The 16,659-nt window shown below is 38.1% G+C and overlaps 1 protein-coding gene across 6 annotated transcripts in view; it reads left to right on the top strand.

Moving 5' to 3' along the window:
• Window positions 1-16,659, top strand: part of PIEZO2 (piezo type mechanosensitive ion channel component 2) — a 286,113-nt gene that overhangs the window by 158,657 nt on the left and 110,797 nt on the right. For all 6 annotated transcript variants that reach the window (XM_086892756.1, XM_086892783.1, XM_086892749.1 and 3 more), the window contains exons 6-7: window positions 10,337-10,547; window positions 11,625-11,838. In XM_086892756.1, the coding sequence (XP_086748882.1) occupies window positions 10,337-10,547; window positions 11,625-11,838 (425 nt within the window). The remainder of the gene's footprint in view (window positions 1-10,336; window positions 10,548-11,624; window positions 11,839-16,659) is intronic.

Genomic DNA, 16,659 nt, shown 5'->3' with positions numbered 1-16,659 from the left:
GTGGATTGATAGGCAATTCAAACCAAGAAAACGTATCAGAATCCAAATTAAGAACAACAAGGATTCATTGAAAAATTTATGTCTTTCTCCATTACGCTGCATCCAACTTTAAGGGAAACAGATCTCCATCAGAAAAGTTTATTCTGCAGAACAGAACTGGGGGAGGAGGCTCTAAGGCAGTGAGACTCTCAATTATTTGTAAGTAACGCTATCCCAGGAATAAGCAAAGAGTGTGGTTTTAATTAACAGTGAGTCATGGACTAGGAAGGTCTGCCAGATACCAGGCTGCAGTCCAACTCATTACCACCCCTAAATGGTTGCACACTTGGAGCAAACGTGTCTGCAGGCCCTTTTTATTAGGGCTCAGAAAATTTAAAGCAGGTGAATACAGCTGGAGACAGGCCTGGGTTTCAAATGCCGAAAAGCATAATGCCAGTCACAAGGTGTGAAAGGTGGAAGAAAATAAGAAACAACAGTTAACTCCCAGCTGCAGCTGAAAGTACGACATTTTTGATTTGGAGCAGATGGGAGTTTATGTGCCAAAATGCAGATACAATATATACAGTCTGATAGGTATTAGAAAGGAAGTAGCCTTTTCTTGAGACTGTGGATGAATTGCTTGATGTTTTAAGTGACAGTGGCAGGAAGGAAAATCCTTCTGCAATTACACAAGTTAAACTTTAGAAGAGGTGTTGATCTTAACTGAAAAAAAACCTGTTGTAGTCATCAGTGCAACTTCCTCCAAAGGCATTCACTGCCTTGCCCACTGAAGCTTGTTTCTCATGCACGATGTCCTAGAAAGCAAGTAGGACCATTAGGTTCTTGCTTTGTCTCATAATCTGGGGCAAGCTTGGTCCCAAAGCTTCTGCCCATCTTCTTTTCTGCAGAAGTCAGAGATTTGTTTGGGATCTCAAAAGGCAGGAAAAAATGGAAAAGAAAAAGGAAATAGAGGATTTTTTTTTTTTATTTTTTTTTTTTTTTTTTTAATAAACTAAAGTTTGAGAAGAATGTGAGGAGAGCTTGGCCTGGAGTCAAGATACTGGGCTGGAATCAGGAGGACCAGCATAGTTCTCACTTTGGCCACGAACTTGGTTTGTGTCCTCAAGTCTGTTACTTCATCTGTGTCTTGGCTCCTGTGTCCATTGGCACTCAGAAGCAGTAAAATGCTTGGTTCCCTAGCCTTGTCCTTCTGAACAGTGGCAGGCTGTTTGCCTTCCTCCTGCCTTGAGCACGTAGGGCATTGAGAGCTGTCACTTGGTCCAGGTACCCAAGTGTAACTGCAGTACATTCCATACAGCACAGAACAGCCAGGCTCTGAGAACTGTTCCCATGTTCCATGCCTTGTCTGAGGACTTTCCAGCGCAGGAATTACACATTTAGACCCATTTATACTTATCCTGAAAGTAGCTGGTATCTGCTGGGCAAGAACAACAGTGAATAAGAGAATACCCCTTTGCAATGTTACAGTTTATCCTGATCTTTCCTAGTGTGAGAATGACTTTAATCCTAAAACATGTGGTTTCAAATCCCTTCCAAAACCAAGTTATTTATAATTATAGCTGCTCTGATTAATCTTGTTAAACATATAATTATCCAGACTCTTTTAAAACCTCATTAATTTCTTGGCTTCAGTGGTGTCATGAAGCAAGGACTTCCACAATTTAATAAGTGTTTTATGATTTTATTTTGAATTTAACACTCTTTAATTTTATGGAAGGTCCTTGTATTACATGTTATAAATCAGAGTGAGATGATATAAGGGAAATCAAATGTATTTATTATCTTCTATATTTGACCTTTTCAAGCTAAGCAATCTCTGGGGGTTTTCCTTAATTTCTTTTGTCATTTTAATTACTTCTTTTTCTGAAAAATCTACAGTTCTGCAACATTCTTTTGAGCTACAGAGATTTTCGGTTCCTCAGCATTTCAGGCAAGGTGTTAGTGTTGGTTTAAATGATAATATTATGACATTGATTTTTAGGTTCAGAGATTTTAGGGCTGAGTAATTCTACCAGCACATCACCTACTGCATGTCCTGCATAAGAGAACAGCTCTGAGAAAGGTCTGATGTCCCAGTCTTTGCAGTTTCATTCTTCTTGCCTTCAGATATAACCTGCCTTAAGCAGTTTGCAGTGATGCCCATGACCCTGTCCACAGGACCATCCCATTTTCCTTGAAACCTTTGATGGGTATATTTCTTCTTAGGTGATTTATTGTTTTGTGTTTGTGTCTTAATATAATTAGATTTTACCAGTATCAAAAGTTCACCTGACTTGATTAGCTGTAATTGACATGAGATGCTTTGGCCCTGATTTCTCTAAACATCTTCTTCCCATATGCAACTCCTCTTTCAATATTTGCTTCTCTTCTGAGATAGAAAATTATTGCTACTGTGGGAAATATTGTGGAAAAATAACTTCTTAGAGAGGATTAGAATGTTTTGATTTCTTTGACCTTCCTGATGATGCCTCTATTATTCCTCATCTTTTTTCTTCTTGTTGTCCATATTAAGCACAGCACCAGCTCACTTTTTCTAATTGTTTATTAATGTTTCTCTGGTTCTGACCTCTGGAGAACTGGTCAGACCCACTTGGTCTTTGTGTGCTTTGAACATGGTATAAACAGGATTTAATTTTTTTTTTCCTGTGGTTTAAGAAAGAGTAGATGAGTCTCCCTTATCTCTTTACTTGTGATGTTTGTAGTGGTGAAGTTTGCCAGACCTTACGCAGCTGCCTCCCTCTGTAACAATTCTAATGCATCTCATCTTAACAAGGGTCAAAAGTTTACAAGTTACGTTAGCTCCTTGGTTTGATGCACATGTCTTTGGATAAGTCTGAACACAAATACGTAATTACACTAGAGCAGGCTGCAGCTACATGATGTTACATAGTGCAGTGCCTTGTGTGTTACCAAAGGCTGTCAGCCTGCTGGGCAGGAAACTTCAGTGCACCTGTCTTGTTCCGGGGAGAAACATGACAGGATGCAATTCTTCTCGTGGCAGCTCTTCACTGGGGTTACTAACAGTTCTTCCTTCCAAACTTTGAGACACAGAGTTATTAACCAGCAGATTAAAATCCTGGAATACTACTGCCTTTGGACAGCCTAAGTGATGAATAACGCAGTAGGAAAAATCTCTTGGCTTGCGGAATTCAGTCTGCTGTTACTGCAGGCAGCTGTATCACACAATTCCCTCTGAAGGTAGGAAGCACCATCTCGAAAATAGGGCAATTTTCCTTCATCCCATTGTTTTAGAAATTACCCTGTTCTGTAATTTTGCTCTCCTGGTGGTTAGAAAACATCTGATTTATATTGCATATACTCATAGCTGCATTATAAAGTTTTTAGTTCTTTTTCTTTTAGTTCTTCTGCTCTTTTTGCTTCAATGTTTCCTTCTCTTGAATTAATTTCTCTGATAGTTAGGGAGAAAAAACCCACATCTTTCTTTAAAGGTTGTTCTGCAAGACAGAATACAAATGACTTTGGATCCTCTTGTAGATTAGACATTCCATTCTCCAGTTCATCCCAGCAGTCAGAGGGTCTTCAGGGTGGTACTGGAGAAGTACCCAAATCACTTTGGTTTGCAAATAACCACAGCACCATGGTTGGGCTATTTATTCTCCTTCTTAGCAAGAAGCACACTGGTACAGCATGCATATTTCTTGGGCCAGGAATTACTCCATGTGGGCGCTGTGCATACCTGCTCTAGATGAGTTAACTGCACTGTGCCTTGTAGTCACAACTCAACCCTTCCTTCACTTCCATTTTCACTAAAAAATAAGTGTTTAATTGTCTCAGGCCAAACCACTGAACTTTGCCTGTGAGTTCCCCTCTCTCTTGCATTTGGCTTCCGTGCCTGACAACCTTCTGAAGTCAAGATGTGAAACTGTATTTCAATATTGGCCCAGTGAGCCGTGTGCTGAAATCATTCAGTGTTTGCTCAGGTGTGATGGGTACTTTGGGAAGTGAAATAATCTCTGGTTCTCTCAGTACAATATCTATTGTATACAGGATTGAATGGGCTGCCTTCCTGTTATCCTGATTCAGAACTAGGCTTGTCTTTATTAATTTATTTTTCATTTCCTTTGACTCGTTAAATGCTTCTGTCCCTATGTGCTTCCAGTAAATAACTGATCCTTTTTTTTGTAATGCGCTACTCTTTCCCACAGGAGATTTTACTGTGGGGGTGTGTGCATGGCATTTATTACTATAAAACACTGCAAACACACTGAACATTACTTCTGATCTACATCTATCTTTCTGCGTAGGTCTTTAATCCAAGCTTTAGCACGCTTAAGATGTACCAGTGATAAAATTTTTCAGTAAGATCTATATGACTTAATTTAGGATTTTCTTTTCAGTGATTCAGATGAGTAATATAAATTATGAAAATAAACTGCTTAAATTCCAAGATGCACCTATTTCATTAATGTCACACATTCCAAAATGTTCACTGCAGTCCCACACTTGATTAATTCAGCTCATTTCGCAGGGTCCTCTCCTGAAGTCACACAGTTTCTTTCTTCTCTTCCAGCCTGCAGCTACCTCTCCATGCCCACCCCATGTGTGGGCAGCCTGATGTTCCCCTCTGGCTCTCTGTAGACCCTATGTACCTCACACAAGATGACCTTAAAGAAGGCTCTTGCTGAGCAGCCCCATTTCTCCATTGGGAATCAAGTTCAATGACATGTGGGAGTTGTTTATGTGGAAATGCTTGAGTCTATTCCATGACAGGAAAAGCAAGGACATCAGCTTCTCACATGCTGATGCTTTCAGAACAGCAGTGGAGTTCTATGCTTTCTTGCAAAATTGAAAATTCAATAAATGATTGTGTTAACATGGTTTAGTATTGACCGCAGGTTAAAACTACAGTCACTTATATCACATTAAGGGCTTGCAGTTCCTTTGATGGTAAAAGAAGTAGCAGCTCAATTTCTTTTCCAGCTTTTGTGCTCACAGCTGTGAAAATTACAAAAGTAATATTGTGTTATTTTGATTATTTTTTTCTATATGCACTTATGTATGTGCTGCTTCTAAAAGCAGGTAAGTAATTCTTCCTACTGCTGCAACTATATTATATTTAAAGATAAGGCTTTTTTTAAGGGGGGAAGAGGGTTCTTAGAGCAAAACTAGTGGGAACCCAGTCATGTTATGATAGGTTGAATGGAGTAGCTAACTGACTATGGAGGCAATTGAACTAAGTGTGAGAGGAGAGAGAGAGGGAGTCTATTTCTGTTGTTCTGCTGGCATAATTGAATCACGTAGCTTTTCTCAGATCATTCCCAAACCAAGCTGCTCATTACAGGGGCTTCTTGAAATGAGAAGTCCAGAAACGTGGGCCTAATGCCTTTAACAGACTTAATGTCTAATAAATTCTATCTGTGTTACTCTATTACAGGTATGGAATAAAAATCTCTTATTAGAGGTAAAGAAGTAGTTCTAGCTGGTGATATCTTGAGAGAATCACAATTTTACAGAGGCAGTGTCAGCAGCATGGTGTGACTGTGAGTCCCAGGGCACACAAACTATGGGGCAGCATGTAGACAGTCCAGCCCACTTGAGAGAATGTGGTGTGGCTATCAGCAGCAGGGGTTAGAAGTCTGTGCTGAGGTCTGGAAAAACTAGAAAAGTGTAGCATTCCCACTCTTCTCTGCTTGTTTCCTGATACTGGCTGGGAGGAAATGTCAAAATACTGAAAAGAGGCTATTTTTACAATATTTATGAGCCAGGTGTAAGGAAGAAGCATCTGAACCCCCATAGGAACTTGTCTTGAGCTTAGCAGTGCATGCCTGAGGGGTCCCACTAATTACTGCAAAGTATTCATAGTGGTGGGAGTTATGAGGCTTGCATCCCCTTAGTTGCAGTAATTCTGGCCAGTTAACTTTTGTTGCTGTCAGTATTTGAATTTTTGAATGGTTTAATTTTGTCCCCTCTAGAATTGGAAAGTCAGTAAATGAGAAAATTTGTGTTTACAGGCACAATACTATTAAAAGTAGGTGCAAAGCAAGGGTTGCTCTGAAGCAAAAATGAAGTTTAGGCTAGAGTTAAGGCTTCCTGTTAGTAAATACAACTCTGGGACTAGAGGATATCTCTGTGCAGTAGTGTTTATACTGTACCAGATGAAACATTTAAAAGTTGGATGTTGAAAAAGCAGCCCCCAAAGTAGCTAATGGACATTCTGGCCCTGGCCACAATAGTAGCTGCCATAGCTGCCACAGCTGCCACAGGAGCTGCACTGTTTCCTTGCCTGTTCTCTATCTCAATTTGGCAGTTTAAAAAAGTGTTGTACAATAAATACTCCAGGGACTTCCACATGATTGCTAAAAAACCTAAACTGCATTTAGTTTGTTTATAAAAAGTCCTGGGGCCCTGCTCTGCAGAGCAAGGGTCATGGAAACACATGTTTATGGCTTCACAAATGCTCTATACTCCTTGAATGGAGAAGTTTATTTGATTTAATCAGCATCCACAGGGATCCTGTAATTGCATAATAGGTAATTTATTATGGAAGTAAAAGTATTTTTCTAACTGTAGCCTATGTAGCAAGGGTTTGTAGCTTTAGACTAATCCACATAGTAAAAAAGAGCTTTGCAAAGCAGTCTGACTGGAGTAATGGTGCTCTGTGATGAGTGCATACTTGTATAGCTTTTTAATCATCAGAAAGTGTTAAAACAACAAGCACATTATCACCATGTTGAATGTGAAAACTGTTCAGTGTTTGCCTGCCTTCTGCAATTTGAAGTGCTCCATGTGAGAAAATGGAAAGCCAGCCCAGATGATCCAGTTAGAGGGAAGTGAATATGAGAGTAGGGAATCCAAAGTTTGTCTTTTTGACATACATTGGAACATGGCCTTTCATCTACTTCTGCAAAGGAAAATGGCCTTTCATCCTGGATAGTGAGTTAAAAACAGATATATTTGTTTTTTTAACAAAAGGAAGTAAAATCAAACCTAGAGCTGTTTAGCTGTCATAGTCTTTGCTGACATAATCATCAACTGTGTCACGAAACCAGGCAATTCTAGCACAGCCATATAATTTATAATTCTGGCTGTCCTGAAAAGCTGCAAGCCAACATGCATCTGTTCTGAAAAAAGCTTCTGGGACTCCATATTATGGTTGTTGTTGATAATCCAATTTGCCAGCTTGTCTTAAACTGAGGAGAGCGGTTGAAGAACTCCAACTCCCAACAGACTTTTGCAGTTTTAGAGGGAAAACTTGGGAAATCAGTTTGGCATTTCCTGAGGTTCAGAGAGCTGAAGTTTTCTTTCCAACATCCAATGACTTCAGTAACACCAGAAGTAGGTTGTTCTGCATTTCCTGTGAATGTTTGTGACGTCTTAATTTTCTTGCTGAACTTGGAATTCATATTTTCATATCTGAATAAAAGCTAAAAACCGAGAAACGTTAACTTCTTTGGTAACTCGAAGACTTTGAAGCTTTTAGCTATACTTAAAGTTTATAAGCCTCAGTCCATGGAAACTTTGGACCATCACCTCCTTCTCAGCTTCATTTATATCCTGGTCCATAGAAATATCCTCTTCCCTAGTGCTTCTCCATGGGTGTGCTGTGTCATACATGTCAGGACTAGATTATTAATGCTTATCTCTCAAGGAAAAATATAGTCTAAGTGTTCTTTAGATCAATGAAGTAAGATTAAATAGCCTAGTATAGTTAAAAAAATATGGTCCTAGTAATGGCAGGAAATCCAAAGATCCCTTTTGAGGAGATAGCATTATGAATTTGGGCATTTTACACCTGAGGGTAGGAAGGAAGGTAGGAATAAGAGACAGAAAAGGGTATTAAGTCCCACCTTTCACTGCAATGTTTTTGTGTGGTTTTATTTCCCTCTGTGTCCTTCTTTTTATTTTATTGTCTGAAGATATTGTGTGTTTTCCTCCAATTTATAATTAAAAATATTTTGATTATTTTCATTTTCCCCACAAGAACATTTTCTGCTTGTTTGGAGAATATTTTTTTTAATTTCTTTTGTGATTCTTCAGACTTTTGTTTCCTGTTCATGCCTATGTATAATTCACAGAAATCAGCAATTTTAAGCTGTAATAAATATATGAATCCTCTCTTCATGTTTAACATAGTATTCGAAGCGAGATGAATCCTGATGGCCTTCCATGAAGTAAATTATTTATTTTTAAGTGATTCCTATACACTTTTTAAGTGAGTCGATGTTTTAATGCATACTGTCCTCAGCAACCTGAAAGCACAAGCTGAAGAAACAGGGTCTCCTTCACACAGATCCATGTACACACATGTACACAGATTTGTGTGATTAGTGTGCCATTTCATAACCTTTAAATGCCCATCAGTTCCACTCATTCCCTTTCTTTGGCGCATCGATGCTATTGGAGGTTCCACTGTTCACTGGTTGTGTTAAGCTCAAGGCACAGAGCACCAGAACCAGTCCAGGAGCAGCAGGATTGCACCCTAAACGACAAGGTGAAGAACATGTTAATCTAGCATTTGTGACACAAGCAAAAAGGATTGTAACTTTTGTCCTTGTTTAACTTTCTCACTGAAACAGCAGAAGTTAGGGCAGAAAGTATCACTGTGCCTACTGTCAGAGTTCTTTCTGAATATTTAATGTTTCCTATCCTTGGGATAGGAGCTCAGATATGAGCAGCAGCAAAGAACAGACAGAATGCCTCTTTGTGCTGCATGGCTTGAAATGTGATGACTGCATGTTTGGGCTGCCATCTCTCTATTATTTTACATAAGGAGCTAATAATTTATATTTTGAGAGCTGTATGGGTGAATGGTGACATTAAGAAAGCAATTAAAATTCTACTATAGTCCATGTAAAATATGTATTGCTAGTGAAAGAGCTGAATAAATCCAAGAGAAATTAAGATTGCCCAGATCAGCCCTCCTGTATTTATTACATATTTCATTGTCTGTAAAACAGAGACTCTTTAGAATAAGCAGGTTTGTCTGAGGGTTTGTTTGTTTGCTTGTTTGCTTCCCTGGGCATTCACAACAATGTTAATGCTCTGAAGTAAGAGGAGAAAGCTGGCAACAAGCTTAGATATGAAATGAAGGAGTGAAGGCATCTACAGGGAATTTTGTTCTTTTGGAAATCCACATAATGTTATGGTACAGAAGAATTTGGTTAAGTTGGCTGAGAGTTCATCTGTTCCTACTGCAGTCTTATCTGTTATTGTGGATTCTTTTCTGCCAAAGGTCACCAATAGATATAAAACAGCTATTCTGATGAAAAATACCAATAATCTCTCTTTTTGACTTTCACACACAGAGATTCCGTTTGGCCAGAACTAGTGTTAGCTAATACAAGTCTAAGTTAGTGCCAAAAAAGCTATTCTATATTACACCAAATGAGAACCTGGCTCAAAACTCTTTTTTTTTTTTTTCATTTTTATTTTTAATATGCCCCTACATTTCCATGAATGACTAATTTTTCCATAAATTGTATCTTTGTGTGGGCCTCTTGCTAATCCTACAGATTCTCACTGTGGGTTGATGATTTAGTCTGCATCATTCAATAGTTGTGTATATCTCCTGGTCTCCAAGATATGATGGAAGCTTGATGGTGAAGACCACTGCCAAATCCGAACTGCTCAAGTATGAGGGGCCTTTCCATGTTTCCTTATTTTTTCCATTGTGTAGTTCTAAGTCACTGGTCTCATTACCCCTGCTAAATTGTGGTAGATCACTCAAGCTTTCACTATGTCTCTCCTGCTCACATTTTCACCTTTTCTTTCACCATCAGTTGATCTCCACATTTCTCATTCCCTCCCCAAGCCTTTCCTTAGTCCATTTTTTTCTCTCCCAAACTGCCTTTTAGTAGCCAATGAGTTTTCTGTCCATTCATTTCAGCCCTTTTTGCCCTGTTCCACATCACTCCTACTTGCCCTATTCCAGGTTTTGCATTTAGAGAAAAGGTTGATGAAAAACAGGCTTGGAAAGTGAGATCCATTGAGCAATATCAACCGGGGGTTGCTCTTGTTGGAACTTATAATAACTGAAGCCTTTGAGGCAAAGAGCAGTTTAAAAGATATTAGATAGCAAGATGCTTATCTAAGAATGCTGAACTAATCAAACCAAATTTCATATGTTTATGAGCAAACAGACTGTTGTGCACATGTGGAAGGAATGCAGCCTTTCCCAGAGACCACCCTTAACATCCTTTTCTTTTGAGACAGTTCTGATGTTGGAGCCATCAATGTACATCTCTAGCTTTAGTACATCTTTCTTAGATCTCACTACTTGGCGTAGTCAAAGACTGTAAGAAGACTTCATTGTTAAATAATATATGCATGGGTTTTAGTTTCAAATTCCTTTTTTCTTTCCTTCCTTCTCCTTTAGGCTGTAAGAGAAAAATTAGAGCCAGATGATGCCTTGATGTATGAAGAAGATCTGGATGACGATGACTGTGGAGAAGCAGAATTTGAGGAGACCATGAAATTAAAACTGCTGCGTAGAATTGCCTTCCTAGCATCCAAACTGAGGGAGTTTATTGGCAATATGATAATCACCACTGGAAAAGTTGTTGTTACAATTTTACTTGGTTCAGCAGGTTGGTGTATTTGAAAAATTTCCTCAGGAGCCCATTAGGTTATGCATTTAACAAATGAGTTTTCAGCACTTTGGCACCTGCGGGAGTAACAATGGAAATTTTTAAGAGAAAAGAAATGGCTGCTGGTTTTATTAAATTAACTCTTTGGCAGGTATTGGAATATGCTGAGTTGCTTAATTTTTTGGTACTGATACTGTGTGGCCCTGTCATTCTGTTTATGATTTTTACAGCTGTTCTTATAACTAAAGAGTGAATGGGGGGCATATTATAAATAACTGTATATATTCTCTGTGTGTGTATATATATATATATATATACATACATTTGTATTTTTATTAAAGTGAATGAATAGATTTGGTTTCATCACTTCTAAGTGTAAAAAGGAGTTACCAGCAGCGTCCCCTTCACCAGGTGGATATTTTCTCAAGTGGCATACTGGGCTACATGTGCAAAAGCAAAAGCAATATACATGTGTGTGACAGCAGAGTATTTGTCATATGTAAATTACACGTTTCTAGGAGTTAACAATTTTAAAAAATCAAACATTTACTGATTATTCTGTAGATTTTATGTAAATCTCTTAATTTCAATAAATGAATCAGTTTTGTTTTAATATGTCAAGGTATTTCAATATGTGTATGAGGTGGCTTTCCACTGTTCATCCATCATGTCTCCTTAGCACCTTATACTTAAAATTCATACACCAGTGGTCTCAGGCAGTATTATCTGCCCTTCCAGCCACTTCCTGTTTTTCTCCATGCTTTATGAAACATATTTGCATAGAGAAAATTCCATCTGAGAGGAAATGAGAGAGAAAATTCTCTTGTCTGGAGAATGTTGTGTTGTAAGTGCTGAGATATGGCATAAGTGAATTGAACAAATAAAAAAAAAATTTTAAAAAAAGGAGATCCCTCTCTTCTAGTCTCAAAGTTAATAGCAGTCTTTAGAGCTAATTGTAATAATTAGCAGAAAACTGATTGGATTAATTTTTTTAATACACATCTTGTCAAACTTAAGGTTTAACAAATGCTGATATTTCCCACACTTCTCTAACACGCCATGTTTTTATTTTTACAGGTATGATGGTGCCATCTTTGACCTCAGCTGTTTATTTCTTTGTGTTTTTGGGCCTGTGCACATGGTGGTCCTGTTGCCAAGCATTTGATCCGCTGATATTCAGCTGTCTGTGTGTCTTAATGGCCATATTCAGTGCGGGACACTTAATTGGACTTTATCTGTACCAGCTACAGTTCTTTCAGGAGGTTGTTCCACCAAAAGATTTCTATGCCAGGTGAGAGATACTCCTTTCCTGTTTAATTGTGGGCATGTGACACAATGTGCTGTTACCACATGTTGATGCAAATGACCTCCCACATAATGCTTTAACAAATTTTGTACATACCTTCTTGTTCAGTCATGGAAGAGTCAAACCATTTAAGAAGTGTGAAAGTCCAGACTGGGTAATTGCAGACAGATGGAGCAGGTTAGGAGGGGAATGGGACTTTTGATTTTGCTCAGAGTGTTCCTCAGATGTGAGTGTAAATGATTTGGCCAATGCAGGAAATAAAGGAAATAGATGGCAACATTGATACAAGGGCAAGTGTACAAATGCACGTTTGGGTTTTTGTAGAATAAAATTGAATCCTCTGGTGTTTAATGTCATGGTGTCTTAACTGGAGCAAAATGTTTTTGTGGCGGCATTCTTGTGTGCTGAGGGCTGCTGGGGTCCATCATGTACTGTGCATCTTAGGTGGTTGGTATAAAAATTTGCTATGGTCACATAGAATCACATAGAACATGCTGATCTCAGTAACAACAACTGCTTCACTTATGTAAAAAAGCAGCATTTCTAGTTGTTCTGCAGAAAATATTGACTGGCTGTGATTTCACTGACCCTTTAATTTTCTACATACTGTAATCTAAAATAAGAAGTAAATGACATATTTTGCTCATTACTATTTTTTTCTGCTGGATTACGACTGCAAATTGGTTTATATAGTATGTATTTTTACTGTGGTAGCGATCCTTACATTAAATTAAATGTGAACATTAACTTTATTTCTAGTAAAACTATTGTTCCTTTTAACTATTATAAGCTGAAGGTGAAAGGAAATTAGAGGTACTGCGGAAGAATCAATTATTTATCTCTCAATGCACTGTTAAAAGCAGTAAGACTGAGCTGTCTAGCTACAGTAGCTGTTACTTTAGTACTTATTTTAACATTTTATTTAATACATCTTAACAGACATGTGTTTTGTGATGTTAGAATTGTTGAGTTTGGGAGTCTGATTGGGAGGGCATAACATTACCTAAAAAAATCAGAAAAACCTGCTTTGTTTAGGTTCTTTTGTGCCACCTAGAGGTCGAGGTAACGGAATGGATGATTTCTATTCCAAGAAGGTGAAATGCTCTCAACTTCCCTAAAGCTTTTAATTTACTTCCTCCATGTATTAAGAAAATAAAAATGGTTTCAAAATTCTCAACCATTTGGCTTTGAGTATATCTACTCACAGTTTTTAGCAGCCCTCAGCAATAACATTTTCTCAAGGAGAAGAAATGTGTGCTTCATAAAATTCAGCTACAATATGTGAAACTTTCTTCATATGAATAATTTGTGAAGTCCCTTTTTATTTTAGTATTTTTTCTGTTAATTTTTAATTAATTTATTTGTTTCAATTAATTTAGTCTCAAGATAATTGTCTGCAATTAGTAATTTCTTTTATTTTAAATAACATGATTCTTCATTTTATGACAAAATTTTGTTCAGTACAAATATGGCACTTTAACTTAGTCATTAATTTTTGAAATGAAAAAATCAACTGCAAGAAAGTTGCCTCTGCCTTGGTGTAGAAAAGAAAAGCACCTTCAGAGTCTGGGTTAAATAAGTCCCAGCGTTGGACTTCAGAGTATGTACTGACATTTTTGTAACTAAAAAAGAATGTGTTACCTTCCTGAAGACTTTCTCTTGAGCTGGTAGTGTTGAGTACTCTGCCTTTTTCACATGAAATCATGTGAGGGACTGATGTTCTAAATTATGTGGGAGATTATGTTTGAATATACAACAACAATGTACACACAATGGCAGCAGAAGGAGCAGTATTCATTGTTCATTTGCAGGTCTTTTTATCGTGGATCTTTGATCTGCTTTCAGGGAGATGTCTTTGAAGAGCATCAAGACAGGTGTTATCAGAGCTTGGAAGTGAAAATCTTAGTGTGAGAAAGCCACTGATGATTTTTAGTGGTCGAGTCAAGCTGATATATAAGCAGTGGCTAGAGGAGGAAAAATGAGAGACGTGTATTGGAATGCTGCAGAAAAAATATTTTAGCATTTTTCATCCTAGAGGAAAATCGATACCTTGCTATTTTATGTACAGTCTTGGTTTGAAGATGTGCTAAATATGCAGAGTTCCCATTAATATTAGTACATGGCTTTCATGGGCAAATTATATGCCAAGAAAAGAATTTGATTCCCCAAATTCTTGCGACAAGAAGGACATTGAGGTGCTGGAGTATGCCTAGAGAAGGGCAACAAAAGCTGGTGAAAGGTCTGGAGCTGAAGTCTTATGAGGAATATCTGAGGGAACTAGAGTTGTTCTGGAGAAGATTTGGGGGGAAGCCTGGAGAAAAGAAGGCTCAGCCATGACCTTGTGGCTCTCTAAAAACAGGTTGTAGTGAGGTGGGGGTTGATGTCTTCTGCTGTCACTCTCTTGTCAGGACAAGAGGAAATGATCTCAAGTGACACCAGAGGAGGTTTGGATTGGACATTAGGGAAACTTTCTGCACCAGAAGAATTGTCTGCCATTGGAATAGTCTGCTCAGGAAAGGGGTCAAGTCACCATCCCTGGAGATACTTAGAAGATCTGTAAACATGGCACTTAGGGACATGGTTTAGTGATGGATTTGGCAGTGTTGGTTTAATGGTTGGACTCAATGATATTAGAGGTCTTTTCCAGCCTAAATGTGATTCCATATGAAAGAAGGACTTTTATTTCTCTGTATTTGAGGGCCCAATCCCCTGAATAAGCTCTCCTGAATTTAAAGGGAAGATGTGAAAACTGCTCCTGTTGGGCTGCTGGTGGATATTTTTTCTCTCTGTAGAAAGTCAGTCTGGTGTTTTAAAAAGCTCCTTTCCGGGTTTGAGTTCTCAAGTTTACAAGAAATGTATGAGTGGTTTCTCTGATCAATAAAAAATGTGTTTTCTCTGAATAGTAATGCATTCAGCTTGTCAGACTATCGATTGATTTCAGACTAAATAAAGTTAAACTACACCCAAACAAACCGGAAAATTCTCAAGTCAACAGTATTATTCAGCTAAGATTTTCATCATCCTTGAGCTGTTCCTTCCTTTTGAGAACTCTTCAACTCAAAATTCACCATTTGTGATTGTAAGAAGTGGCTGAACAATGTCACCAGAGGAAAGCAGTTTTCTTGGGAGGGATAACCTGAAATCTGGTGAATTACATGTTTTGCCCTAAAACCTTATGGGATTGTGCAAACAAAGTGCTTCCCCCACCAAAATAGGATATTATGATAACATAGCCCTAAGTACTTGCCCTAAGAGTGATATTACTGAACACTGAAGTATTGATGTCCTACAAAGTTTTGCTTCTGCTGCTGTGGCTGTGTGAATTTGTGATGTGCAGGTAGAAGTGGCAGAAACACAAACACACCAAAATTCCCTGGAGCGAGCTCTGGGATCTGCAGATTGAAAAAGGTACAGTGTACTGAAAAATCTGAATAGAGTTGGTCTGCCAGGGGTAGGCATGCTGCCAGCAAATCAATATTGCAAATTGATGCAATATTGCAAATATTGCAAAGATGGGGAAAAACTACAAGAGGTATCCATATAAAGCAAAATTCAGAAAGTATTATATTTCTACCATAAAGTTCTTTTCACCCAGGCTAGTAAAAACAAGTCAATGAGCTAAAATGACTTTAGAAATTAGGTACACCGTGTCACAGCCTGAAAAAATACACAGTAATATGTCTGCCATTTTTCAGATTGCTGCCTCCTTTCTTCCTGATATTGTTTATTTTGGCAAAAGAATGTAATTGGGGAACTGATAAGGCCTTGCCAACATGAAGAAATAGAATCAGTGCAGAGGCATGAGGTTTGTCCTGAGTCAGTAGAGTTACTCCTGTCTAAAACTATGCTTATAAACATATTAATTTAAATATCCAGCAATCCAATGTACATTAAAAGCTTTGTGCTTTCCTATAGTTTAGCCCTGTCTTGCTGTAGTTTCCAGGCAAGTAATGTTTAAAATAGTTCAAATACAACTGGTTTGTATTTATGAAAGCATCTCCCTTACAAAATGAGGCAAACCTGGGAGTCCAGGTAGTGTCATCCACTTCACAGTCATACCTTGTTTCACTCCTTCTTAAGTGAATGGGAATTTGGATTTACACAACTGATTGCTTTGCTGCAGTATGAGTTGAGAAGTCTAATCTAAGGAGTTTTGTTCAAGGGGAAATTTTCATCTGAAAGTTATCTATAAATCTATTTAGTAGGACTTTTAAAATAGGTTTTACAGTAACTAATAATAAGCCTGCTTAAATTATTCTTTTACTTTTGGAGAAAAGATATCTGCTACAGATGGTAGATTTAGGATATTCAGTTTGTTTTCAGATTAATCTGAGAAGAGTCCAATCCAAATCCTTCATTTGGACTTCCCTGGAAGCTTTGATACAGATTCAGATTTTGTAGCCCAAATATTCTGTTCAACCAGGGTTATAAATGCTTAAGCACTGTCTCAAAAATGTTCCTGGAGTTGTCAAATCAGGGTTGGACATCCAGCTGTAATATTTTTTTTGCTAAATTAGAGGCTAAACTTCCAAATAAAATCCCATTAGGAGATCAGATATTGCCAAAATAGAGATGTAGCTGACTGATTACCTCTGCAGGGCAAGGCACTGATCTCCTACTCTGCTGTTGCTTCTGTAGCTCCACTGGAGCCAAGAGCTAGGCAACATGTTTCACCTGAGCTGCAGCCACTTCTAATCCTTGCTCCAGACCATCTTTGGCACCTGTCTCAAAAGTGACTCACCTCTGAGAGGCAGAATTTTCTTAACCTTGTAGGAAATGCTGAGGTTTTTGGGGTTGCCTTTTGAC

This window comes from Cyanistes caeruleus, chromosome 1 (genome assembly GCF_971803275.1).
Source record: "Cyanistes caeruleus chromosome 1, bCyaCae1.hap1.1, whole genome shotgun sequence".
Taxonomy (NCBI): domain Eukaryota; kingdom Metazoa; phylum Chordata; class Aves; order Passeriformes; family Paridae; genus Cyanistes; species Cyanistes caeruleus.
Note: the sequence above shows the minus strand (reverse complement) of the source record. Positions and strands in the feature narration are given on the sequence as shown.